The sequence below is a fragment of the Anguilla rostrata genome, chromosome 16, assembly GCF_018555375.3.
Source record: "Anguilla rostrata isolate EN2019 chromosome 16, ASM1855537v3, whole genome shotgun sequence".
NCBI lineage: Eukaryota > Metazoa > Chordata > Actinopteri > Anguilliformes > Anguillidae > Anguilla > Anguilla rostrata.
The window spans coordinates 37,534,645-37,560,331 of NC_057948.1; the positions used below are offsets into that span (position 1 = coordinate 37,534,645).

A 25,687-nucleotide genomic window follows, 5' to 3' on the forward strand; every position below is an offset into this window, starting at 1 on the left:
GACAAACTGCATAAGTGCCAAAACCAGCAGCTCACCACACTAACTCAGCCTCACAGAGGAACAGCTGAAATCACTTCTCCTGTGACCCGTTCCCTCTGAATGAAGTAAACCGTTTGTTTATTCTAACAGCTGGCCAAGATCCTTTACACTTATATTAAATAATCCATTTGGTCTTTGCACCAGGGCAGGTATTATTTGGGTCTTAATGTCCAGAGAGCTGTTTTTTGTTTTGCTTTGCCAGTGCATGAAATTAGCATAACATGAAGCTGTTTTTAAAACACTGATTCCCAGTTGACTTCACACGAGCTGCGGTTCTTTGCGCTCTGAATAATTCTCTACAATAAGGAATGGAGGGAGGACAGGAGGTGGAGAGGGAAAGAGATACAGAGAGAGAGAGAGAAATGGAAAGAGAAGGAGAGAAAGAGAAAAACAAATCAGAATTAACTCCCGTTATAAAACAGAAAACTTGCAATTGGAACACAGAGTCAGGGAAACCAGCGCTTCAGTGGAGCAGATCTGACTGAAGCAGCCAGTGGAGCAGATCTCTGACTGAAGCAGCCAGTGGAGCAGATCTGACTGAAGCAGCCAGTGGAGCAGATCGCTGACTGAAGCAGCCATTGGAGCAGATCTCTGACTGAAGCAGCCAGTGGAGCAGATCTCTGACTGAAGCAGCCAGTGGAGCAGATCTCTGACTGAAGCAGCCAGTGGAGCAGATCTCTGACTGAAGCAGCCAGTGGAGCAGATCTGACTGAAGCAGCCAGTGGAGCAGATCTCTGACTGAAGCAGCCAGTGGAGCAGATCTGACTGAAGCAGCCAGTGGAGCAGATCTCTGACTGAAGCAGCCAGTGGAGCAGATCTGACTGAAGCAGCCAGTGGAGCAGATCTGACTGAAGCAGCCAGTGGAGCAGATCTGACTGAAGCAGCCAGTGGAGCAGATCTCTGACTGAAGCAGCCAGTGGAGCAGATCTCTGACTGAAGCAGCCAGTGGAGCAGATCTGACTGAAGCAGCCAGTGGAGCAGATCTGACTGAAGCAGCCAGTGGAGCAGATCTCTGACTGAAGCAGCCAGTGGAGCAGATCTCTGACTGAAGCAGCCAGTGGAGCAGCGCTGGGCTCAGATCATTCGCTCACTCGTCTGTTACTGGCAGGGAGGCGCGATGCCACCCAGCTGGCGAGGGCACCACCTGCTCTTTCAGCAGCCTGGCTACCTGGGCCCCTGTGGAGGAATGCACCCAACACCTGTCACACCCAGGATCAGCCTTGCAGGTACAGAGGGGCAACGGACAGCTATGTCACAGGTCTGGAATTGTGTTGGAGCCTGCCATGTACACACATGTATAAAACACTCCAATTCTGGTAAATGGAGGGGGGGGGTGTGAGAAAACACCCTGGACTTGGACAGGTCAACAATCTTATCACTAGGCGCACACACCATTCACTCACCATTCGCTCACACACTCATGCCTATAGGCAATTTAGAGTCTACAATTAGCCTAACTGCATGTCTTAGGACAGTGGGAGGACATCAGGAAGCCGTAACATTAAAGGAAACTCCCCCACCACCTGTTTCCATTGGGGCCACTCCCCTGACCACAGGAGTGCAACATTAAGTCTACAAGCTTTATGGACTGTATTCTGGGAAGACACAGACACACAAACTCCTTAAAACCTGTTAAAAACCAAACCCTCAGCACTGATAGTGCGGCAGCCAGTTTTCCTGCTGAGATAAACTGCCAGATGCACACCTGCTCAGTTTGGCTGAAAAAAAGTTGACCAAACGCAACAAAACTCTGCCTTCACCCCAAGCTGCCCTTCCAGCACACATCCACAGGGTGGGAAAGTGCCTGCTGGATATTTGGGGGGGGGGGATAAGATCAGATGGAGGGGGCTGTTTTATTCTCAGTGAAGGCTCTAAAATGTCCCGGTTTTGTTATGTAGATCATTGAAATGATGATTGCAGCATGTTGCAATAATTACCAGTACTTAATTACCTCCTTTTGATGTAAGCTACTGCTGGTGTTGTTTTTTACTCTAATCATCTGGCTTATGTACAAACAATTTTCATGCTAGTTTAATATCATTATTTGTCTTTTTCCGTTGCCATTGTAACTATTACTATTACCACAACTTTGCAATAATAATTCAGAACCACAATGCTAGCAATGCCACCAAAAGGGTCCTTGTTAGAACAGGATTGAGGTTGAGAGATTTTATTTGTTCCTTGCAGCGGGGAAAAACTCCATCATGTGCTCGTTGCATTTCTGTAATTTACTATTAATTTTGGAGGAACAGGCGTACTGCTTCTATGTCCCCAACAGGGACAAACTGATTTGTTGCAAAGGTAGTGGAGCGCTGTACCTGGGGGGATAGCTCAGCGCTATACCTGGGGGATAGCACAGCGCTGTACCTGGGGGATAGCTCAGCGCTGTACCTGGGGGGATAGCTCAGCGCTGTACCTGGGGGATAGCTCAGCGCTGTACCTGGGATAGCAGCGCTGTACCTGGGGGATAGCTCAGCTGTACTGGGGATAGCACAGCACTGTACCTGGGGGATAGCCAGCGCTGGGGATAGCTCAGCGCTGTACCTGGGGGATAGCACAGCGCTGTACCTGGGGGATAGCTCAGCACTGTACCTGGGGGGATAGCTCAGCGCTGTACCTGAGGGATAGCTCAGCGCTGTACCTGGGGGATAGCTCAGCGCTGTACCTGGGGGGATAGCTCAGCGCTGTACCTGGGGGGATAGCTCAGCGCTGTACCTGGGGATAGCTCAGCCCTGTACCTGGGGGGATAGCTCAGCGCTGTACCTGGGGGATATCTCAGCGCTGTACCTGGGGGATAGTTCTGTGAACAGCGTCTGAGGCGCTCTGGAATTCCAGGGCAGTGGCTGACAAACGTCTCCGTTCCTTTCTGGAAATGAATCAAGTTTCATGTCGGGATTTGGGACGCACCCCATACACTGAGACTGCTTTTAATTACTGTGTGCACCTTGGTGTTGGAAGATGTTACAAGAAGAGATGAAACGGGTAATAACATTAGCAAAGTTCAAAGGTTTAATTATTGGAATAATGACTGAAGAGTGTACCAGTTCTCATGCATTACAGGGAAAGGCCTAAAGCCCAAGTCCTCAGCCTTACCCAGAGGGGTCCGGTGTGGCTGCAGACTTTCGTTCCAGACAGGCAGTAACACACCTGATTCTAATCAACCACTGGAATGTTTGCTAAGAGCCTGGAGTAGAATCAGGTGCGTTACTGTTCGGTTTCAACGAATGTCTGCAGCCACAGCGACCCTTTCTGGATAAATTTGAGGACCCCTGACTTTAGGATTGTTTACCATCACTGTTTCACTGTTGTTTCACTGTATTGTCATTTTAATGTAGTGTTGTATATGTATTTGTATTTATATTTATATATGCTGCTTTCTTGGCCAGATGGTTTGCAAGCTGAGCATTGTTTTGTTTTATAGTTGCGTATTATAACAAACATCTCCAAGTACAAAAACACCTGAAGCCAGATTGTTAAAATTCATCATTTCAGAATAGCTAAAACTAAACAAGTGCACAGACACAAAACATTTACTGTTTTTTCCAGCTTGTATTTTGCACTTAATTCTCTGTTGTTTTTACCTTCATGTTTTAGAAGGTTTTTCATTCCGTGCCGTCTTGTTCCATCATTCGACTGCGGCCGGCGGCATCTCGCTGTTTGGTAGAATCCCGCGTCAATCAATATTCGGCGCCGTAGACCCTCCCCTCTCTGTTCTGCAAGTTCTGTGCACGGACTGCTGCTCCACAGCACCGACACCGGCGGAGGGAAGTCGTGCAGCCGCCCCAAACACAATGCTGTTTGAATCCTAGAGCGCCCCTGTTCATCTGCCGCAAAAAAAGAAAGGAAAGAGAGTGTAAGCAAGAGGAGGGCGAGAGAGAGATAGAGAGAGAAAAATCTACCTGCTCGTACAGCGATCCAGAAAGGAAACCGAGAGAGAGCGAGCGACCGAAGGACACAACTGGTTTGGGAAATAAAAGGAATCGTTGGACCGGCCAAGAAAGAGAGGATTGCGTTATTCTCTGAATAACTGCAATTTCATTTTAGAACAGTCATTATTTCGTGATTTTCAATATGTCATCGTCGGGGAAAGACAACAGCGGTGCTCAACATGCCAATTACGTGGGACCGTATCGCTTGGAGAAAACACTGGGCAAAGGACAGACAGGTTGGTGCTCTTTCCCCTTAATACATTTTATTTCGTGCTTACTGAGGCGATGACAGCAGCGTTCCGCAATGTTTTGGGGGCGAAAACACGCCGGTTTCTGGATAATTTGTAGCTTGGTGCATGTTGCCTTTGCGGGATAACACCTGCCCAGTTTATCGCGAATTTTTGGGGAAAGGGTCCCTATACTATACTGTAAACATGACTATCGCTGGAGCTCCTAGGTGGGACGAGCGGGTTTGCATAGTGTTGTACATTAATTTGGTTTTCTGCAAGTGCTGACGCTTCGACCCAGGGTGGACTTGCGCCGGCTACCCTCGCGAATGTGGTTATTCTAAAAATGAACGTGGTCCCTGCACTTCACTGTGTTATGTGACTGCCTTTACAGCTGTATGTTATTTGTGCATAATTACGCTAATCCTAATTTGAGAAATAGCCCACCTTATCTATTATTAGCGTATCTTTGTGTGTGTTTGTGTTCTTTCACCAGATTTTACCCGCATTCGCAAAATGTTCGCCGGCATGTTGCCTTTGACAATGTAAGCGCGTAGAAGTGCCACTGTGGTTGAAGTCGTAATGTGTAGGCTATAGCAGGTGCACCCTTGGAGATGTACAGAAGCCTTAGCAAAGCCACTATAGCAGTGATTATAATGTTGAAGGTGTATGAAAGCAGTTTCTGAACTGTCGTGTGGAAAGGGAGCCACTAATTATCAGGGTTCGTAAAAAGTACTAATGTTTAACGTTTTTGAAAGCATTTTATGTGTCGACGTTAAGACCGCCACTGTCAATTGTAAACGGCAGTTCAGTGTATGTTTTGAGTGATGTTGAAAGGCGGATTTAAAATAGTACTGGTATCCGAATTCACCCCTTGCAGTAGATATTCCAGAAACAAGGATGCGGTTGGCGATCGGGGCTTGATCGGAACGTTCGCAAGGCACGGATCCTAAGGGGAAAAGTGATGCAACACGCTTTATGCTGCCCCCACCCCCCAAAAAGGAGTCCCACACGCAGTGTGTGATTTTCAGCCCATCTGTTGTCTAAAACGTCGACAATAGGCGTTACCTTCCCACCCCTTCCCAGCTGGCTCTGTTGAGCAAGCTCGCGCTGTGTGGTGGACACAAATTCTGCAGTCCGCAGTTTTATTCAGGGGATTTCGTGCGCGTGGCCTGACGCTGTGAGATAACGCCCGCCCCGCACCATCGCCCCTTTCTTAAAGGCAGCGAGTTAATGGCGGTGGAGCATGAATAATGTTAGACCTGTTTCTCCGTGATCCCGGGCCGTGCTCGCCTTCCTCACCGCTACAGACGGCCATCCTGTTTGTTTTGTTGTTATACAAAATTTCTGTCATAATGGCGGCGTCGACTTGACATTAAAAGTCGTTTGATTTAGGACACGCTCCTCAGCTAATCGAATACAGAACTCTCAGGTAGGCCTAGAATTGGTGAACAGTAGTGATGGTGAACACTCGGCGCACCTAATGCTTTAAGGAAATGTAGGCCTAATCGTTACACCACTGTTTAAAACTGATAGCTGTACTTTTATCTAGTAGACTTTTATATATTTAAGTAGAGATTATTACATAAACATTTTAAAACTATTAATTCTTCATATTCAAGGTTATTTATTACATTCTTAATCTCAAATAGTTTCTGGATTTAATTGGCCCAGTTTTAATATCAGAATTTTAATTACTGAAGCTGCTTGTCTGTCTGAAACCCTATGATTGTTTTCAGAACACATAAATGTGGTGTGCTAGCTGTGTTAACTAGGCTCTCTGAGTCAAGCTTATCTGCATGTGTTCTAGCTGTCTGTTTAAACTTCAGGTAACAAGCCTAGTTACCTAACCATCATTATCTCCCTATTACTGGTTCTGATGTACAGGGTCTTAATCACGCCCAGCAGGACTATGTAACGGCTGTCAGCTTTGGCTCACATAGTGCTCAGTAATATTGTGATGAGGTGAAAATTAAGGTTGTGCATTATTGGGAAAAATTTATCTTTTGTCTTGTCTGAGCCTTTCCTTGAGGTCGTCTTGTCACTTGCATTCCTGTACTCCCTGTATTTGTTTGTATGTGAGGTCGTCAATGAAAAGTTTTTGGATTACACCATCCTTCCATATAACTGGTTAACCTGTTAACCGTAAGTGCTCTCAGTAGCTGGGGGATGTGTCTGTGAGCCAGGCCTCGACCAATGGCATCTCCTGGGGTGACTCCCCCACCTGATTGTGATGGGCGGTTATTTATAGAGAGCAGGGGCCAGTGCTGGGCAGTGTTCATTATGGGATTAGGCATGTGCACATGCTGTAGCTGTAATAACCCCCCCCCCCCCCCCCTCACGTCAAAGCCCCCTCTGCACATACTCACATGCTGGGAAGGGAAAAAGAGGTGTAATATTATAAATAATGCCATCATGAACCTAGGTGATGCTTGTGGCAGGTAGAGGGATTGGGGCAGGTAGAAAGCTTGGGACAGGTAGTGCTGTGCGATGTGACTGCTCTGGGATGTGGCTGCTCTGTGATGTGACCCTCTGCTGTGTGATGTGACTGCTCTGCGATGTGACCCTCTGCTGTGTGATGTGACTGCTCTGCGATGTGACTGCTCTGAGATGTGGCTGCTGTGCGTTGTGGCTGCTCTGCGATGTGACTGCTCTGAGATGTGGCTGCTGTGTGATGTGGCTGCTCTGCGATGTGACTGCTCTGAGATGTGGCTGCTGTGCGATGTGACCCTCTGCAGTGTGATGTGACTGCTGTGCGATGTGACTGCTCTGAGATGTTGCTGCTGTGCGATGTGGCTGCTCTGTGATGTGACTGCTGTGCGATGTGGCTGCTCTGCGATGTGACTGCTCTGCGATGTGACCCTCTGCAGTGCTGTGTCCCCGCCTCTTTCCTCTGGATTTAACCCTTACGGACCTGTGTGCAGCAGGGTGGCGTGTGCTTGGGGAGAAAGACATCGGCCTTTTGGGGAGAGCTGTCACCTGCTTGTGCCAAAGCTGTCCATTTGTACAACTTCGCCCTTGTGAAGGGATGGGGCAGACGGGGATAGTTGGGGTTGGCTGTTCTGGGACGGTAGGGAAAAGGGTCTGTACATGTCCTACAAAATAAATATTAAAAAAGGAAAGATGTGTGGTTCAAGAATTGTTTTCCAGCACTGCATGTATTGTAAGTTTCATTGTAAAAATCATTATGACAAATTTTTTTCTCCTTTTCAGCTTTTTGTGACTTGTTGCACTCGCACCTAAAGCCTAGCTACCCAGATCTAGCCCTCAGATCCGGCGGTACCGCTGGTTTTTTCTACCTGGTAGTTAATTGGCTGATTAATGTCACTGATTGGCCAGTGATCTCGCACACCTGGTGTCCCAGGTTTAAATCAGTCCCTGATTAGAGGCGAAGAATAAAAACCAGCAGGACTACTGGCTTTGGGGACCAGATTTGAGTAACCCTGACCTGGAGGCATAACCTGTATGTAGTACCCCGATCTAAAGGGATAACCTGTATGTGAAAACTCTGTTGTAAACTGCGCTGCCTGTGAAACATGCTGCCTGTGTGAAACCACGCTGGCTGTGTAAACTGTGCTGCCCATGTAAACTGCACTGCCTGTGTAAACTGTGCTGCCTGTGGAAACCACACTGCCTGTGTAAACTGTGCTGCCTGTGGAAACCACACTGCCTGTGTAAACTGTGCTGCCTGTGGAAACTGCACTGCCTGTGTAAACTGTGCTGCCTGTGGAAACCGCACTGCCTGTGTAAACTGTGCTGCCTGTGGAAACCACACTGCCTGTGTAAACTGTGCTGCCTGTGAAACTCACTGCCTGTAACTGTGCTGCCTGTGGAAACCACGCTGTGTAATGTGCGCTTGGAAACCGCATGCCTGTGAAACTGTCTGTGGAAAACACTGCCTGTGTAAACTGTGCTGCCTGTGGAAACCACACTGCCTGTGTAAACTGTGCTGCCTGTGGAAACCACACTGCCTGTGTAAACTGTGCTGCCTGTGGAAACCACACTGCCTGTGTTAACTGTGCTGCCTGTGGAAACCACACTGCCTGTACTGGCGTCTTTGGTCATATTAAGTTGATTTGCGTTATTCATTTGCTCTTCGCTGTCTGTGGTCAGACACTGTTAGTGAATCCACCTGCATCTGGCAACCTTCCTACATCTGGCAACCCGCAGGCAGTAAACCAGGTCCTGGCGGGTGCCATGCACAGTAAATAGCTGGATCATCCTGAGAGAATGCAAGCATAGGCAAACATTATTTTTAAAACAGAAAGTATAAACATTGTAAAAATAGTTATTTGTGTTTGCGGTTAGCCTGTCTGGTGACGCAGCAGGCCCTGAAGATCTGGTAGTTTCCGCAGGCAGTGAGCGAGCAGTGGAACTGAGCAGCACTATGAATCTGCTGGGAGGGAGGGACAGAGAAAGCGAGAGGGAGGGAGGGACAAAGAAAGCGAGAGAGAGAGGGAGAGAGGGAGGGAGAGAGCTCATGTGATGAAAGAGCTTTTCGTGCTGCTTGGGGGGGGAGGTGTGTATGTGGTGGTTTCTTGGGGCAGCCAGCGGAGTGGGGGAGGGGCTGGGAGGAGTGTTGGCTCCCTAAAAAAAGGAAAACCCCATTTTCTCTCTCTCTCATCACCTCCTTCCTATACAAAGAAGGGAACCCCCCTGCCTGCTCAAATCCACACTGCCTGCTTCTCTCCCTCCACCTGTGTGTGATGTGTACGAGGCATTTCCTCCCCTGCCTCTGTGTTTGATAGCCCCCCCCCCCAGTGTATTTTTTTTGTATGGGGGGAGGGGAGGCGCAGTTTAACAAAGAGCCACGGTAGTTTCTCTGTCCCTGTTAGACGGAGCCTCTAGTGAAAGCCTGCGCTTCCCCTGCGCACACAGGGAGGCCTGCCTGTGCTTCCCCTGCGCATGCAGGGAGGCCTGCCTGCGCTTCCTCTGCGCACACAGAGAGGCCTGTCTGCGCTTCCCCTGCGCACACATGGAGGCCTGCCTGTGCTTCCCCTGCGCATGCAGGGAGGCCTGCCTGCGCTTCTCCTGTGCTTCCCCTGCGCACACGGGGAGGCTTGCCTGCGCTTCCCCTGCGCACACATGGAGGCCTGCCTGTGCTTCCCCTGCGCACACAGGGAGGCTTGCCTGCGCTTCCCCTGCGCACACAGAGAGGCCTGCCTGGCTGGTGGGTGTGTGTGTAAACTGGTGGGCAGATGTGTCTGTAAATTGGCAGGTGGGTGTGTCTGTAAACTAGCAGGTGGGTGTGTAAACTGGCAGGTGGATGTGTCTAAACTAGCTGGTGGGTGTGTGTGTAAACAGGCGGGTGTGTGTGTGTAAACTAGCAGGTGGGTATGTCTGTAAACTAGCAGGTGGGTGTGTGTGTAAACTGGTGGGTAGGTGTGTCCGTAAACTAGCAGGTGGGTGTGTAAACTGGCAGGTGGATGTGTCTAAACTAGCTGGTGGGTGTGTGTGTAAACAGGTGGGTGTGTGTGTGTAAACTAGCAGGTGGGTATGTCTGTAAACTAGCAGGTGGCTGTGTGTGTAAACTGGCAGGTGGGTGTGTCTGTAAACTAGCAGGTGGGTGTGTAAACTGGCAGGTGGATGTGTCTAAACTAACTGGTGGGTGTGTGTGTAAACAGGCGGGTGTGTGTGTGTAAACTAGCAGGTGGGTATGTCTGTAAACTAGCAGGTGGGTGTGTGTGTAAACTGGTGGGTAGGTGTGTCCGTAAACTAGCAGGTGGGTGTGTGTGAACTGGTGGGTGGATGTGTCTGTAAACTGGTGGGTGGATGTGTCTGTAAACTGGTTGCATAATGCAAAGAAAAACACAAACGTACTTCATTTCTGGAGCCTGGAGACACAGAAAGAGCTTCTATGTGAATATCAGATGATCTTTTTAAAGAATGTTTAGGCTGCTGTAAAATTCATGCAGGTCACTGAGAGCTTCAAAAGATTCAAACTCTGTTTTCATCCATATTCAGAACAATATTTTTCTTTTATGTTTTAAATTAAAAGACCATTTCAGTTATTTATTTTCTGTTGACCCTTCTGTGATCTGCAGGAGTGTTTTCTGCACAGAAGAGCTGAAGTGTGTAGGCTGTGAGGTAGCTGTGTGTTCAGTAGCTGTGCTGTGTAGGCTGTGAGGGGGCTGTGTGTTCAGTAGCTGTGCTGTGTAGGCTGTGAGGTGGCTGTGTGTTCAGTAGCTGTGCTGTGTAGGCTGTAAGATGGGGGTGTTCAGTAGCTGTGCTGTGTAGGTTAAGATGGCTGTGTGTTCAGTAGCTGTGCTGTGTAGGCTGTGAGGGGGCTGTGTGTTCAGTAGCTGTGCTGTGTAGGTTGTAAGATGGCTGTGTGTTCAGTAGCTGTGCTGTGTAGGTTGTAAGATGGCTGTGTGTTCAGTAGCTATGCTGTGTAGGCTGTAAGATGGCTGTGTGTTCAGTAGCTGTGCTGTGTAGGCTGTGAGGGGGCTGTGTGTTCAGTAGCTGTGCTGTGTAGGCTGTAAGATGGCTGTGTGTTCAGTAGCTGTGCTGTGTAGGCTGTAAGATGGCTGTGTGTTCAGTAGCTGTGCTGTGTAGGCTGTAAGATGGCTGTGTGTTCAGTAGCTGTGCTGTGTAGGTTGTAAGATGGCTGTGTGTTCAGTAGCTGTGCTGTGTAGGCTGTAAGATGGCTGTGTGTTCAGTAGCTGTGCTGTGTAGGCTGTAAGATGGCTGTGTGTTCAGTAGCTGTGCTGTGTAGGCTGTGAGGGGGCTGTGTGTTCAGTAGCTGTGCTGTGTAGGCTGTGAGGGGGCTGTGTGTTCAGTAGCTGTGCTGTGTAGGCTGTAAGATGGCTGTGTGTTCAGTAGCTGTGCTGTGTAGGCTGTAAGATGGCTGTGTGTTTCAGTAGCTGTGCTGTGTAGGCTGTAAGATGGCTGTGTGTTCAGTAGCTGTGCTGTGTAGGCTGTGAGGGGCTGTGTGTTCAGTAGCTGTGCTGTGTAGGCTGTAAGATGGCTGTGTGTTCAGTAGCTGTGCTGTGTAGCTGTAAGATGGCTGTGTTTCAGTAGCTGTGCTGTGTAGGCTGTGAGGGGGCTGTGTGTTCAGTAGCTGTGCTGTGTAGGCTGTAAGATGGCTGTGTGTTCAGTAGCTGTGCTGTGTAGGCTGTGAGATGGCTGTGTGTTCAGTAGCTGTGCTGTGTAGGCTGTAAGATGGCTGTGTGTTCAGTAGCTGTGCTGTGTAGGCTGTAAGGTGGCTGTGTGTTCAGTAGCTGTGCTGTGTAGGCTGTAAGATGGCTGTGTGTTCAGTAGCTGTGCTGTGTAGGCTGTAAGATGGCTGTGTGTTCAGTAGCTGTGCTGTGTAGGCTGTGAGGGGGCTGTGTGTTCAGTAGCTGTGCTGTGTAGGCTGTAAGATGGCTGTGTGTTCAGTAGCTGTGCTGTGTAGGCTGTAAGATGGCTGTGTGTTCAGTAGCTGTGCTGTGTAGGCTGTAAGATGGCTGTGTGTTCAGTAGCTGTGCTGTGTAGGCTGTGAGGGGGCTGTGTGTTCAGTAGCTGTGCTGTGTAGGCTGTAAGATGGCTGTGTGTTCAGTAGCTGTGCTGTGTAGGCTGTAAGATGGCTGTGTGTTCAGTAGCTGTGCTGTGTAGGCTGTAAGATGGCTGTGTGTTCAGTAGCTGTGCTGTGTAGGCTGTAAGATGGCTGTGTGTTCAGTAGCTGTGCTGTGTAGGTTGTAAGATGGCTGTGTGTTCAGTAGCTGTGCTGTGTAGGCTGTAAGATGGGGGTGTTCAGTAGCTGTGCTGTGTAGGTTGTAAGATGGCTGTGTGTTCAGTAGCTGTGCTGTGTAGGCTGTGAGGGGGCTGTGTGTTCAGTAGCTGTGCTGTGTAGGTTGTAAGATGGCTGTGTGTTCAGTAGCTGTGCTGTGTAGGTTGTAAGATGGCTGTGTGTTCAGTAGCTGTGCTGTGTAGGCTGTAAGGGGGCTGTGTGTTCAAGCTCAGGTCGTACCGTAAAAACATTCTTTCTTGCTGAATGGTGTCACCTCCTTCCCTCCACCCCCTACTCCACCCCTCCCTCCCTCCCTCCCTCTCTCCCTCCTTCCCTCCTTTTTTCCTTGTGTGAAATCAGCCATGTGTTAAATCGGACAAGCCCCTGATGGAACGGCATCGATTGGCGAAAGTGTATGTATCAAATGATTTTCAGGGATTAATGATGAAGAAAGAGATGAGGGAACGATAAAAATAAGACGAGGGGCAAAATGAAATGTGGGGCAAAGGAAGGATGTGGGAGGGGCCTGCTGAAGTCACTGCGTACAGCGTCTGTGAGCGTCGGTGCACTTGTGAGCGCCTGTGAGTGTCTGTGAGCGCCTGTGAGTGTCTGTGAGTGTCTGTGCACTTCTGTGCGCTTCTGTGAGCATCTTGGAATTTTCTCATTATTATTTCTCTTCCTCATTTCAGCCCTTGGCCTGAGAATGGAAGTGCTTTTTATCTGAAGTAGGAGGTCAGATGGGATTGGGTGCGGATTGCAGGCAGACGCACATACTTGTAGATTCCTCGGCAGACGCACACGCGTGTAGATTCCTAGGCAGACGCACACTCAGGCTGTGTGTTGGCGGTGCTCCTTGTGCAGGCTGGCGTGACGCCCCCCCCCGTGCCGCGGGCTTGTTACGGCACGCTCGCCCCAGTGGGCTTTATTTGGGGTGTAACGTAGCACGTCCAAAATCCTGTTTCTGTCTCGTTTATTTATTTATTTTGTTAGAGTGGAAAATCATCCGGGACGGCACAGCTGCCACGGTCAATTTTCCCTCAATTTCATCCGATTTTCAGCGAGTTCTGCATCATCACGGTGACGCGTTAGCTGCCACTGCCCCATTGGTTTTCTTCTGAGTTGTTTTTGTTTTTTTTTACTGAAATTTCTCCCCTTCCTACATTTATTTATTTATTTAATAATTTCCCATGATCTTGTGATTCTTAAATGAATATAAATGGACACTCCTCTTTGTTTTGATGCAAAATAGGTGTTAGATACTATCTAGTGTGTAGGTAATGAGAGCACTTGGTACAATTTAGTCAGGTAAATTTTGGGCTGAACGGCCTGTTCTCATTATTAAGTCATGTCATGTTATGTTATGTTGAAACTGTGTGAAAAGTAGATGGAAAACCTGCAGTAGGCTGTTGCCAGCTTTTGTTCTGTGAATGAGCAGAAATGATGCACACTTTATCTTTTTGTTTTGTGCAGGCATCTTTTTAGACACCCGCTGTCTGAATATTTGGCCTTGCTGAATTAGCATCTTATCGCAGCCGTTTTTAAGGTCTTTTCTGTTTTGGTTTTTTTAGACTTACCCTGACCTTGAGTTTGCTGTTCTGTAAAATTGTGGGTAAGAGCTGGTGGTTGTCATGGTTTCCATTCTTTCCCAGTTCCTACTTGCATCACAATGGTCGTGTGTTCCATCCCAGAGATGAGGTCTGTGGTCCTCCCCACCCCAACCCAATCGGCTGCGTTTTGCTTCTGAAGTCAACATTCAGTTTCCTTAATCCCATTAATATGAGTGGTGCTCCCACCGAGTGGTGGTGGTAATTTAACATGATGTGGCTGGTTCTGTTGGGCAAGGTTGGCAGCAGTGTTTCGGTGCTATGGGTGTGTTGGGTGAGGTTGGCGGCAGTGGGTGTTATGGGTGTGTTGGGTGAGATTGGCGGCAGTGGGTGTTATGGGTGTGTTGGGCGAGGTTGGCCGCTGTGGGTGTTATGGGTGTGTTGGGTGAGATTGGCGGCAGTGGGTGTTATGGGTGTGTTGGGCGAGGTTGGTGGCAGTGGGTGTTATGGGTGTGTTGGGCGAGTATTCGTCCTGTGGAAGCATGTATGCCCTCTCCGTCCCTACGGCAACCAGCTGCAGAAGGAGGGAAGGAGAGATGGAGACCAGTGCACGGTGGTCAGAGAGAAGGAGAAGGGTTTAGAGAGATGGAGAGAGGGGGAGAAAGAGAGAGGGATCACAGACAGGTCATCTGCATTAATATTTAAATTGATTTCTCGATGTTTTGGCAATATCCACAATTGTGTTTCCTGCCAAAGCCGTTTGTGTGTGAGAGAGGCCAGAAGCTCATGTCTTTCTCTCCCTTTCTGAGGTAAAGAGGCAGTTTTTGGGCATCTTGGGTACACGGGACACTGCTGAAGTGACAGGAACATCGACTATACAGCCATCGATCCTGAAGCTGTGACTGTGTCCCCCAGGTCGCCCTGTTGGGTTGTGTCCCCCAGGTCGCCCTGTTGGGTTGTGTCCCCCAGGTCGCCCCGTTGGGTTGTGTGTCCCAGGTCGCCCCGTTGGGTTGTGTGTCCCAGGTCGCCCCGTTGGGTTGTGTGTCCCAGGTCGCCCCGTTGGGTTGTGTCCCAGCTCGCCCCGTTGGGTTGTGTGTCCCAGCTCGCCTCTTTGGGTTATGTCCCCCAGCCTGCCCTGTTGGGTTGTGTGTCCCAGCTCGCCTCTTTGGGTTGTGTCCCCCAGCCTGCCCTGTTGGGTTGTGTCCCCCAGGTCGCCCCGTTGGGTTGTGTCCCCCAGCCTGCCCTGTTGGGTTGTGTCCCCCAGGTCGCCCTGTTGGGCTGTGTGTCCCAGCCTGCCCCGTTGGGTTGTGTCCCCCAGGTCGCCCTGTTGGGTTGTGTGTCCCAGGTCGCCCTGTTGGGTTGTGTCCCCCAGGTCGCCCCGTTGGGTTGTGTGTCCCAGGTCGCCCCGTTGGGTTGTGTGTCCCAGGTCGCCCCGTTGGGTTGTGTCCCAGCTCGCCCCGTTGGGTTGTGTGTCCCAGCTCGCCTCTTTGGGTTATGTCCCCCAGCCTGCCCTGTTGGGTTGTGTGTCCCAGCTCGCCTCTTTGGGTTGTGTCCCCCAGCCTGCCCTGTTGGGTTGTGTCCCCCAGGTCGCCCCGTTGGGTTGTGTCCCCCAGCCTGCCCTGTTGGGTTGTGTCCCCCAGGTCGCCCTGTTGGGCTGTGTGTCCCAGCCTGCCCCGTTGGGTTGTGTCCCCCAGGTCGCCCTGTTGGGTTGTGTGTCCCAGCTCGCCCTGTTGGGTTGTGAGTCCCAGCTCGCCTCGTTGGGTTGTGTCCCCCAGCCTGCCCTGTTGGGTTGTGTCCCCCAGGTCGCCCCGATGGGTTGTGTGTCCCAGCTCGCCACGTTAGGTTGTGTGTCCCTGGTTGGGCTGTGTGAAAATTATATGCTGTGTGTGGTGTTGTAGCAGACGGGATAGGCTTGTGACTTTGCCTGACAGCAGGGCTGTTGACCAATGAATGAACAGGAGGAACAGCATTACACTCTCCAGGTACTGTCCACATTTGAGTCACAGTTAAAGGCGTTGCAGGTAACAGAAACGATTGCAACTGCTATTGCAGCTAATAAAAATGAGCAATTAAAAGTTTCCATGGTAACCGCTGGGTGGTTGGGGGCATGATAAGGGGTGTGGCTCCACTGGTGGATGGATGTGCGTAATGCTGTTCCCCCCCCCCCCCCCTGTTTCTCCATCTATCTGTCTCTATCTCCCTCTCCCCATCCCCCTCCCCTCTCTATATCCCGTGTCTCCCCTGGTTTTGCCCCAAGGGCTTCTTGGTTATTGATTCTCTGGCTGAGCTGGTTAGAATTCAAATGTCAAATGTGAATGCCCTGCCCCCCCCCCCCCCCCAGCCTTCTCACGCTGACATAATGACATCATCTCTGTCAGTCACAGGAGGGTTTTTACCGCCCCCCCCCAATTCCAGTAGATAATTTTAGTCAGGTTATAATTTAATTCAGGCAGATAAGATCTTACTTTGGTGCTAATGGGCGTTTCCCTGCTCTCTGAGCCCAGTTCTCTCACCCAATACAACAGATTCAATTAAACTCTCTCCTCTTATCACTCTTTGTCACCCATTTCGCCCTATCTACGTGCACACACACACACAGGTGATGTCATACTGTAGCTGTGCCCAGCCCCCTCCTGATTGGTTGGCAGGGAGGCTGTGATTAGGGGGGCGGGGCTTCATGGAGAGTCTTGTCTGCTGGAGGAAGCCTGTGCTGTGGAGTGGGGTAATAACCTTTCTGTAGGGTGGGGTAATAACCTTTATGTAGGGTGGGGTAATAAGCTTCCTGTAGGGTGGGGTAATAACCTTTCTGTAGGGTGGGGTAATAAGCTTCCTGTAGGGTGGGGTAATAACCTTTCTGTAGGGTGGGGTAATAACCTTTCTGTAGGGTGGAGTAATAACCTTTCTGTAGGGTGGGGTAATAACCTTTCTGTAGGGTGGAGTAATAACCTTTCTGTAGGGTGGGGTAATAACCTTCCTGCCTCAGTTTCAGTGCTCCGCCCCTGCGGGTGAGCGAAGCAAGATGTGGGCGGGGCCTAGCACACCTAGGCCTCTGCTTGCCTTGCAGGTGGTTGGTGTCTGAGTCCGTTGCTAGGGGAGATGCCAGTTTATCCGGATCAAAGGCTTTCACCCAATGCATGAATGCAGTGCAGTGCAGTCACATGGACATTCCTGTACGCACGCACAGAGATTTCCCCAGGGAAACCAGAGTCAGGCTTATCAGTTCCTGTGGTGATCCTGCTGGGCTCCCTCTTTTTGGCTTTCCCGTTTCTTAGCATGGAAACGTGGCGTGTCCTCCCATGTGGCGTGTTTACTCCTGTCTTTGGTGTGTGGGGCTGACTGTAAGCGTGTGGGGCTGACTGTGAGTGTGTGGGGCTGACTAAGCGTGTGGGGCTGACCGTAAGGCTGTGGGGCTGACTAAGCGTGTGGGGCTGAATGTAAGCCTGTGGGGCTGACCATGAGCGTGTGCGGCTGACTGTAAGCCTGTGGGGCTGACTAAGCGTGTGGGGCTGACTGTAAGCCTGTGGGGCTGACTGTAAGCATGTGGGGCTGACTGTAAGCATGTGGGGCTGACTGTAAGCATGTGGGGCTGACTGTGAGCCTGTGGGGCTGACCGTAAGGCTGTGGGGCTGACTGTGAGCGTGTGGGGCTGACCGTAAGGCTGTGGGGCTGACTGTGAGCGTGTGGGGCTGACCGTAAGGCTGTGGGGCTGACCGTGAGCGTGTGGGGCTGACTGTGAGCCTGTGGGGCTGACTGTGGGGATGACTAAGCCTGTGGGGCTGACTGTAAGCCTGTGGGGCTGACTAAGCATTTGGGGATGACTGTGAGCGTGTGGGGCTGACTGTGAGCGTGTGGGGCTGACTGTGAGCCTGTGGGGCTGACTAAGCCTGTGGGGCTGACTAAGCGTGTGGGGATGACTGTGGGGCTGACTGTGGGGCTGACTGTGGGGCTGACTGTGAGCATGTGGGGATGACTGTAAGCCTGTGGGGCTGACTGTGGGGCTGACTAAGCCTGTGGGGCTGACTGTGAGCCTGTGGGTCTGACTAAGCGTGTGGGGCTGACTGTGGGGCTGACTAAGCCTGTGGGGATGACTGTGAGTGTGTGGGGCTGACTGTGAGCCTGTGGGGCTGACTGTGAGCGTGTGGGGCTGACTGTGAGCGTGTGGGGCTGACTGTGAGCATGTGGGGCTTTCTAAGCCTGTGGGGCTGACTGTGGGGCTGACTAAGCCTGTGGGGCTGACTGTGGGGCTGACTGTGAGCATGTGGGGATGACTAAGCCTGTGGGGCTGACTAAGCCTGTGGGGCTGACTAAGCGTGTGGGGCTGACTAAGCCTGTGGGGCTGACTAAGCCTGTGGGGCTGACTGTAAGCCTGTGGGGCTGACTGTGGGGCTGACTAAGCCTGTGGGGATGACTGTGAGTGTGTGGGGCTGACTAAGCGTGTGGGGCTGACTGTGAGCATGTGGGGCTGACTAAGCCTGTGGGGATGACTAAGCCTGTGGGGCTGACTGTGAGCCTGTGGGGCTGACTAAGCCTGTGGGGCTGACTATAAGCCTGTGGGGCTGACTAAGCCTGTGGGGCTGACTATAAGCCTGTGGGGCTGACTGTGAGCGTGTGGGGCTGACTGTGAGCATGTGGGGCTTTCTAAGCCTGTGGGGCTGACTGTGAGTGTGTGGGGCTGACTGTGAGCCTGTGGGGCTGACTAAGCCTGTGGGGCTGACTATAAGCCTGTGGGGCTGACTGTGAGCGTGTGGGGCTGACTGTGAGCGTGTGGGGCTGACTGTGAGCGTGTGGGGATGACTAAGCGTGTGGGGCTGACTGTGAGCGTGTGGGGCTGACTGTGAGCGTGTGGGGCTGACTAAGCCTGTGGGGCTGACTGTGAGCATGTGTGGCTGACTAAGCCTGTGGGGCTGACTGTGGGGCTGACTGTGAGCATGTGGGGATGACTAAGCCTGTGGGGCTGACTGTGGGGCTGACTGTGAGCCTGTGGGGCTGACTAAGCCTGTGGGGCTGACTGTGGGGCTGACTGTGAGCATGTGGGGATGACTAAGCCTGTGGGGCTGACTGTGGGGCTGACTGTGAGCCTGTGGGGCTGACTAAGCCTGTGGGGCTGACTGTGAGCATGTGGGGATGACTAAGCCTGTGGGGCTGACTGTGGGGCTGACTAAGCGTGTGGGGCTGACTGTGAGCCTGTGGGGATGACTAAGCCTGTGGGGCTGACTGTGAGCCTGTGGGGCTGACTGTGGGGCTGACTGTGAGCATGTGGGGATGACTAAGCCTGTGGGGCTGACTGTGGGGCTGACTAAGCGTGTGGGGATGACTGTGGGGCTGACTGTGAGCCTGTGGGGATGACTAAGCCTGTGGGGCTGACTGTGAGCCTGTGGGGATGACTAAGCCTGTGGGGCTGACTGTGGGGCTGACTGTGAGCATGTGGGGCTGACTAAGCCTGTGGGGCTGACTGTGGGGCTGACTGTGAGCCTGTGGGGATGACTAAGCCTGTGGGGCTGACTGTGGGGCTGACTGTGAGCATGTGGGGATGACTAAGCCTGTGGGGCTGACTGTGGGGCTGACTGTGAGCATGTGGGGATGACTAAGCCTGTGGGGCTGACTGTGGGGCTGACTGTGAGCGTGTGGGGCTGACTGTGAGCATGTGGGGCTTTCTAAGCCTGTGGGGCTGACTGTGAGCCTGTGGGGCTGACTGTGAGTGTGTGGGGCTGACTAAGCGTGTGGGGCTGACTGTGAGCCTGTGGGGATGACTAAGCGTGTGGGGATGACTGTGAGCCTGTGGTGCCGTTGGGTCAGTGTCCGTTATTCAGAGTGCCCAATGGCCGTTTTATTTTTCCAGAAGGCAATGAATCCGCTTCGCTATCTTCCTGGAAGGTGTGGAAAGTGATTTTGTGATCTTTTTTTTTTTCCTTTAAATGCCGTAGTGCACAAACTAAATAAGCAGTAAATTGCAGACATAAACATTTATTTTATGTTCCCATGTAAACGTACCCATTTGGACTGGAAGAGAAGGTATGAAAGCACATGGTGTGGTTCACACTACCAGCTCATTTTATGGGTGAAATCTAGTAATTGGTTGTAATGGAAGGCAGCGGTTGTGCAGAGGTTAATTGTAGATATATATAATAGTTGTAGATGCTAAGAGAGTCCTTTTATGTACTCAGCCCATTAGAAAATGTCTGATTCATCTGGAAGCTTTCCTTCATTCATGATGCAAAACAAGCTTTACTCCTAGTTTTGTTTTGTGATCATCCAAATACACTTTTCATTGTATGGTCTCACATTTCTGTACAATGGTGTACAGTAAATCCGAGCGGAGTGAACGCAATCGCAGAGAGCTTGCCATTGGCACGTTTGAAGGCCAACAGCAGGATTTAAAATCTGTTCTGTAGCTGGCAGGAGGCCAGTGCAGACGCCAGACCTTTTGCTTTTCTGTCCGAGAGGCCCGGGTTCAAAGGCCTGCGGGGGCCGGTTGGTTGGGGAAGAGACGAGCGCAACCTTATTAAAGCAAAGAGAAATGTTTTACTCCTGACATTTTCTCTTTAATATCTGTGTCAGGGAATCCCCACTGTGCACCCCCCCAACCCCTCCACCCCCCTGCCCTCTCACTCTCTCCTGCATTGAAAGAGATTTGTGAATCATGGAATTCCGTGATAAATCAACCCGGCCTTCTTTAATTAAGCCGTGACTGGTTTAGGGCTTCAGAGCGTACAGCTGGTTTAGGGCTTCAGAGCGTGTGGCTGGTTTAGGGCTTCAGAGCGTGTGTGACTGGTTAATGGGCTTCAGAGCGTGTGGCTGGTTTAGGGCTTCAGTGCGTGTGGCTGGTTTAGGGCTTCAGAGCGTGTGTGACTGGTTAAGGGCTTCAGAGCGTGTGTGACTGGTTTAGGGCTTCAGAGCGTGTGTGACTGGTTAAGGGCTTCAGAGCGTGTGTGACTGGTTTAGGGCTTCAGAGCGTGTGTGACTGGTTTAGGGCTTCAGAGCGTGTGGCTGGTTTAGGGCTTCAGACCGTGTGGCTGGTTTAGGGCTTCAGAGCGTGTGTGGCTGGTTTAGGGCTTCAGAGCGTGTGTGACTGGTTAAGGGCTTCAGAGTGTGTGTGACTGGTTAAGGGCTTCAGAGCGTGTGTGACCGGTTAAGGGCTTCAGAGCGTGTGGCTGGTTAAGGGCTTCAGAGCGTGTGTGACTGGTTTAGGGCTTCAGAGCGTGTGTGACTGGTTTAGGGCTTCAGAGTGTGCGGCTGGTTTAGGGCTTCAGAGCGTGTGTGACTGGTTAAGGGCTTCAGAGCGTGTGACTGGTTTAGGGCTTCAGAGTGTGCGGCTGGTTTAGGGCTTCAGAGCGTGTGTGACCGGTTAAGGGCTTCAGAGCGTGTGGCTGGTTAAGGGCTTCAGAGCGTGTGTGACTGGTTTAGGGCTTCAGAGCGTGTGTGACTGGTTTAGGGCTTCAGAGCATGTGTGACTGGTTTAGGGCTTCAGAGTGTGCAGCTGGTTTAGGGCTTCAGAGCACCCTTCATCTCACCCCCCCTCTTCCCTCACACCACTGTGTCCTTTGCCTTCCCTTTCATCTCTGCATTAGTTCCTGTGAACTCAAGTTCCTGCATGGTCCTGTATTTTATACAGTGTGTCTGGACTTACGGGTACACTCCAGCTGTCTCTTTCTCTCCTCCCTCCCTCTCTCTCTCTCCCCCTCCCTCTCTCTCCCTCTCTCTCTCTCTCTCTCTCTGTCCCTCTCTCCCTCTCTCTCCCAGCTTTGGGCTTGCCTCCAGTTTCCAGAAGGCCTGGGACTTGTGTGGAGTGTTAAAATGTCTGTCTTCATTCTGTCCCCTTATTCTTTTTTACTGTTTCTGTGTGGGGGCCTTGTCTAGCAGCAGAAGACAAGGCTCCCGATTGGCTCTTACCTCTGTCATCACAGTGGGAGCTGTTGTCGTTATCGGTCAGACCTCTTTGAAGGCTTTGCTGCTAATGAGCGGCTGGCGACATCACACGCGGGTGACTGCGGGAGCCAGCACTCTCACGGGCTCCAAAGTCCCCTGGAAATAAGGTCCAGTCTGAAGTTTCATATTTTGTGTGTCAAAGAGACAATTTGCACAGTTTCTCTGATTAAAGGACAAACCGCTTCAAATGTGTGTTGGCAGTTATTAGCTGAGTAGCCCATGAATCTGCTGTGCACTGGGTGTCAGGAGCATGTAAACATACTCAAGCTATTTGTGAAATCTGAAGTTTATCTGTGTTCTGGATCTGCCAAAATAATGCTTATTCATGATACGGCCGCTGAGTCACATGACCTGGACAATTGTAGTGACATCATGTGCTTAGATGGAAAGTGTCATGCTTATGTGAGTGAAGTGACTACAAGCTCTTGAACTTAAATTAGCTGTGAGGAATTAGCTGTTAGCATACCACGTCTGTCCCGTTCTTTTGTAAATGGCAAACCTTTCTTTGAGAAATGTACGATAATTGAATTAGTTTGATAGACGGAAGGGGATTGTAGCGTAATCAGCCTGTATGCTAGCTAAGACTCTTGAGATCAAAGATCTCTCTTTTCAAGACAGTCCTGGCAGAAACGGCAGCCTTTGAAAGAAGACAAACAGACATTTATAGACACATGGAAGGCAAAACGGTGTGAGATGAATTTGGGATGCAGGGGGAGACCCTGGATGGGGGGATATATTTGGGATGTAGGAGAGGAGACTGGATGGGGGGATGGGGGTTAAAAAGGAAGGGAATGTGGTTTAGAGACGTAATGTGGGGATAATAAGTCATGTTAACACCACATACTACAGTGAAACACTGAGTTACTTACACATACTGCAGTAAAGCACTGAGTTACTTACACATACTGCAGTAAAGCACTGAGTTACTTACACATACTGCAGTAAAGCACTGAGTTACTTACACATACTACAGTAAAGCACTGAGTTACTTACACATACTACAGTAAAGCACTGAGTTACTTACACATACTACAGTAGAGATGGAGACTCATGATGGGGTAAAGAGAGTTTTAACACTACTGGCAGTAAAGCACTGAGTTACTTACACATACTACAGTAAAGCACTGAGTTACTTACACATACTGCAGTAAAGCACTGAGTTACTTACACATACTGCAGTAAAGCACTGAGTTACTTACACATACTACAGTAAAGCACTGAGTTACTTACACATACTGCAGTAAAGCACTGAGTTACTTACACATACTATACAGTAAAGCATGTGGCAGGTTAACCAGTATAGTGCAGTTTGGTCAAAGTCCAAGCTCAGGTATCATTGGGTATTTGGTCCTGGTAGTTTTTAGCCTGAGAGACTGATGAATTCTTGCCAAGTTGTAAAAAAATAATCCAGTAGGTGTTATGGCAAAAGTTAGGAGCTACTTAATGAACTAGACTGTGTGTGTGTTCCAACAGCAGTGTAATTACTGGCTGTGTGGAGTCTTTGGTCTGTGGGTGCGAAATGGCACCCCCTCTGTATATTCTGGGGGGGGGGGTGTTGTTGCTCTGGCTAAACACAGGGTGCAGTCTGATATTTGGCGAAGGGACTGAAATGCTCGTCTCACCACTAGGCCCAGCAGTGGCCTTGTATGCACAAGCAGAGGTGATGTAGAGTGGATGCATTTAACTGCATTCATACAACAACACTTCAAGAGTCCTTCAGCAGATTACATTGTGCAATATTACATAGCAATGGGCAGATGCTTTAGCTGGCTCATCAAAATAAGTCACAGTCACAATGTTGTCTACTGCCATTAGATGTAAAGATGCCCCCCCCCAGGATCTGTTATGTGCCTGGTTGGGTATCTGCTGTCTTTTTACAGGTGTAAGCTCGTTCCCCTGGTTTCTGTGGTCCCTTCTGATTGGTTTTTGTAACAGAAGCCTGTAATGCAGCAGTGTTAGTCCAGTGCTTCAGGATATTGTTCTCTGGAGCGCTGTCCGAGGTGCTGACTGGAGCTGTCCCTAACTTCGGCAGGCAAGTGAAACCTGGGAGTTTACCCAGATAGGTTGCCTTCTGATGTGCACAATGTGCTTGCTATTGGCAAGTCAACAGCTAAGCATCTGACTGGTTTTAGAATGTCAGGATATTCTACACACTGCTTTGGAGTTCAGGTTTAGAATTAGTCACTCCAGATATATATAAGATATGAAGGAAAATGTATTAAAGAAAACGTTTGAGGACCAGTTTGCATCATCCACGACGGGAAAGACTAGAAAGAAAAGCTTGTGCCCCTCGTTCATTCTGTCCCCTTACAGGCTGACTGTGCAGGAGCCGGGGTTTGGTTCAGTGTCGAGGTCGTGGGCCGGTCCTGGGGGCTGTGTGTGATTGGACCAGCAGCGAGGGCTGTATGTGATTGGACCAGCAGCGCATGCTGTGTGTGATTGGACCATCAGCGCGGGCTGTGTGTGATTGGATGCTGATTCAGGGTAATGGGAGACTGCTCATCCAGGGCCCTGTAGGATGCTGATATTTCACCATTTGTTTGTTTTATGCTGCTGTGGTGTCGGACTGCCAGCAGTGTAAACATTCAGAGTTTAGGGTTACTCCTCCGTGCTCAGGCTGTTTGAGTCACTCTTCATAGCGCCAAATATTGTATGAAGAAACCCGTTTGAGCCGGGTTGCATTGCATTGAGTTCTCTTAAAGGGTCATTTATTAAGACTCAGTAATTCTAAAATGTAATATTCAGTCATGCAAAATTCATGCAGAACTCTTAATTTGTTTGAATGACAAGCTTATTTGAAAATTTGAGCGGAGGAGGGTGGGGCCTCGATTGCAGACCATAATTTGTGGGCATTGTCTCACTGCATTTTTTGTGGTCACCATGGTTACCCCAGTAAGTAGTTTTGTGGGTGTGTGTGCCTGCGTGCATGCGTGTGTGTGTGCGCATCAGTGATTGCGTGCGTGCGTGCATGCAGGTGTGTGCGCACGTCAGTGTGTGTGTGTCCGTCCGTGCGTGTGTGTGTGCATGTGTGCGTGCGTGCTTGTGTGTGTCCGTCCATGTGTGTGTGTGTGCATGTGTGTGTGCCTGCGTGCGGGTGTATGAGCGTGTGCGTGTGCGCGTGCGTGTGTGTGTGTGTGTGCGCGTGCGTGCGTGCGTGCATGTGTGTGCGCATGAGTATGTGTGTGTGCGCGCGTGCGTGTGTGTGTATGTGTGTGCGCGTGCGTGCGTGCGCGCGTGTGTGTGCGTATGCGTATGTGTGTGTGTGCGCGCGTGCGTGCGTGTGTGTGTGTGTGTGTGTGACAGTCAGTCAGTGGGTAGTGCTCATATGGTGGTGCGGTGGGCACAGTGCCAGCTGGACCTGGGCAGCAGTGGCAGAGAGCGGAGGAGCAGCCCAAGGAGGCGGGGCAAGGTGACCGCGAGCCGCCACGCACTTGACTGACACGCTGCTGCGCCGCTGGCATCCCTCTCGGTCAGAGCGGGCACGGTCAGTAAGCTGGCCTCCGCTAACCTTCACTCTGCTACCTTTTGCTCCGCTAACTTTCACCCCGCTAAGCTCTGCTCCACTAATTTTCGCTCCGCTAAGCTCTGCTCCGCTAACTTCTGCTCTGCTAACTTTCGCTCCGCTAACCTTCACCCCGCTAAGCTCTGCTCCGCTAACTTTTGCTACGCTAAGCTCTGCTCCGCTAACTTTTGCTACGCTAAGCTCTGCTCCGCTAACCTTCACTCCGCTAACTTTCGCTCCGCTAAGCTGTGCTTCACTAACCATCACCCTGCTAACCTCTGCTCCACTAACCTTCGCTCCACTCCCGGCGCCGGGTTCGAGAGGAGGGCCCGGCTCGCATCCCGTCCTCCGAGCATGCTGGGATATTGATCCTGACGCACACGCATCATGACTCATGACTCATTTGCATTAATTACGGATGACATCACTGCAGTTTGCATCCAGGTTGAGATGAGGTTCCCAGTAGAGTTGTATGTGATCTTTATGATGCCGGCATTGCCTAATGGACTTGCATATAATCAGATGTCATGTGAATAGCCAGGTCCCGGAAGGTCTAAAAAGGCTCTGATATTCAGGAGGAGAAAGTTGGATTTCCCAGGGTTCTCTTGGGCAGCCCTCGAGCGCGTTTGGTCTGGATTCATCCGATGCTCAACATGAGCGTTTTTTCTGTTTACCCTCTCCACAAATACAGTTTGACGAGTTTGTTTAGTCAATGGCCTGGACTGCGTTTGTGAATAATGTAATATAGAAAAAGGATTGTTTTGATAACGGAACGGAGCTTTTGCAGATTCCAGCAGGTCTTTGCTGATGTT

At 50.6% G+C, this 25,687-nt stretch overlaps 1 protein-coding gene and 2 long non-coding RNA genes across 10 annotated transcripts in view; 2 read left to right on the forward strand and 1 right to left on the reverse strand.

Annotated features, from left to right (window-relative positions):
• LOC135241910 (uncharacterized) overlaps nt 1-5,191 on the reverse strand; it is a 16,744-nt gene extending 11,553 nt beyond the window's left edge. Inside the window, exons 1-3 of one of the 2 annotated variants that reach the window (XR_010326159.1) lie at nt 5,067-5,191; nt 3,939-3,997; nt 3,621-3,863 (exon numbers count right to left, since the gene is read on the reverse strand). This is a non-coding gene — a long non-coding RNA (uncharacterized LOC135241910). Of the gene's footprint in view, nt 1-3,568; nt 3,864-3,938; nt 3,998-5,066 lie in introns of those variants that run through there. The other variant, XR_010326157.1, reaches the window with a different exon arrangement.
• Nucleotides 3,862-25,687, forward strand: part of LOC135241902 (serine/threonine-protein kinase BRSK2) — a 170,142-nt gene continuing 148,316 nt past the window's right edge. For 5 of the 7 annotated variants that reach the window (XM_064312674.1, XM_064312677.1, XM_064312673.1 and 2 more), the window contains exon 1: nt 3,862-4,204. In XM_064312674.1, the coding sequence (XP_064168744.1) occupies nt 4,111-4,204 (94 nt within the window). In that variant the 5' untranslated portion in view covers nt 3,862-4,110. Of the gene's footprint in view, nt 4,205-5,212; nt 5,628-25,687 lie in introns of those variants that run through there. The other 2 variants (XM_064312676.1, XM_064312675.1) reach the window with 1 other exon arrangement.
• On the forward strand, nt 4,283-7,317 carry LOC135241911 (uncharacterized). The gene is made up of 2 exons (XR_010326160.1): nt 4,283-4,740; nt 7,066-7,317. It is a non-coding gene; the product is annotated as an uncharacterized LOC135241911 (long non-coding RNA).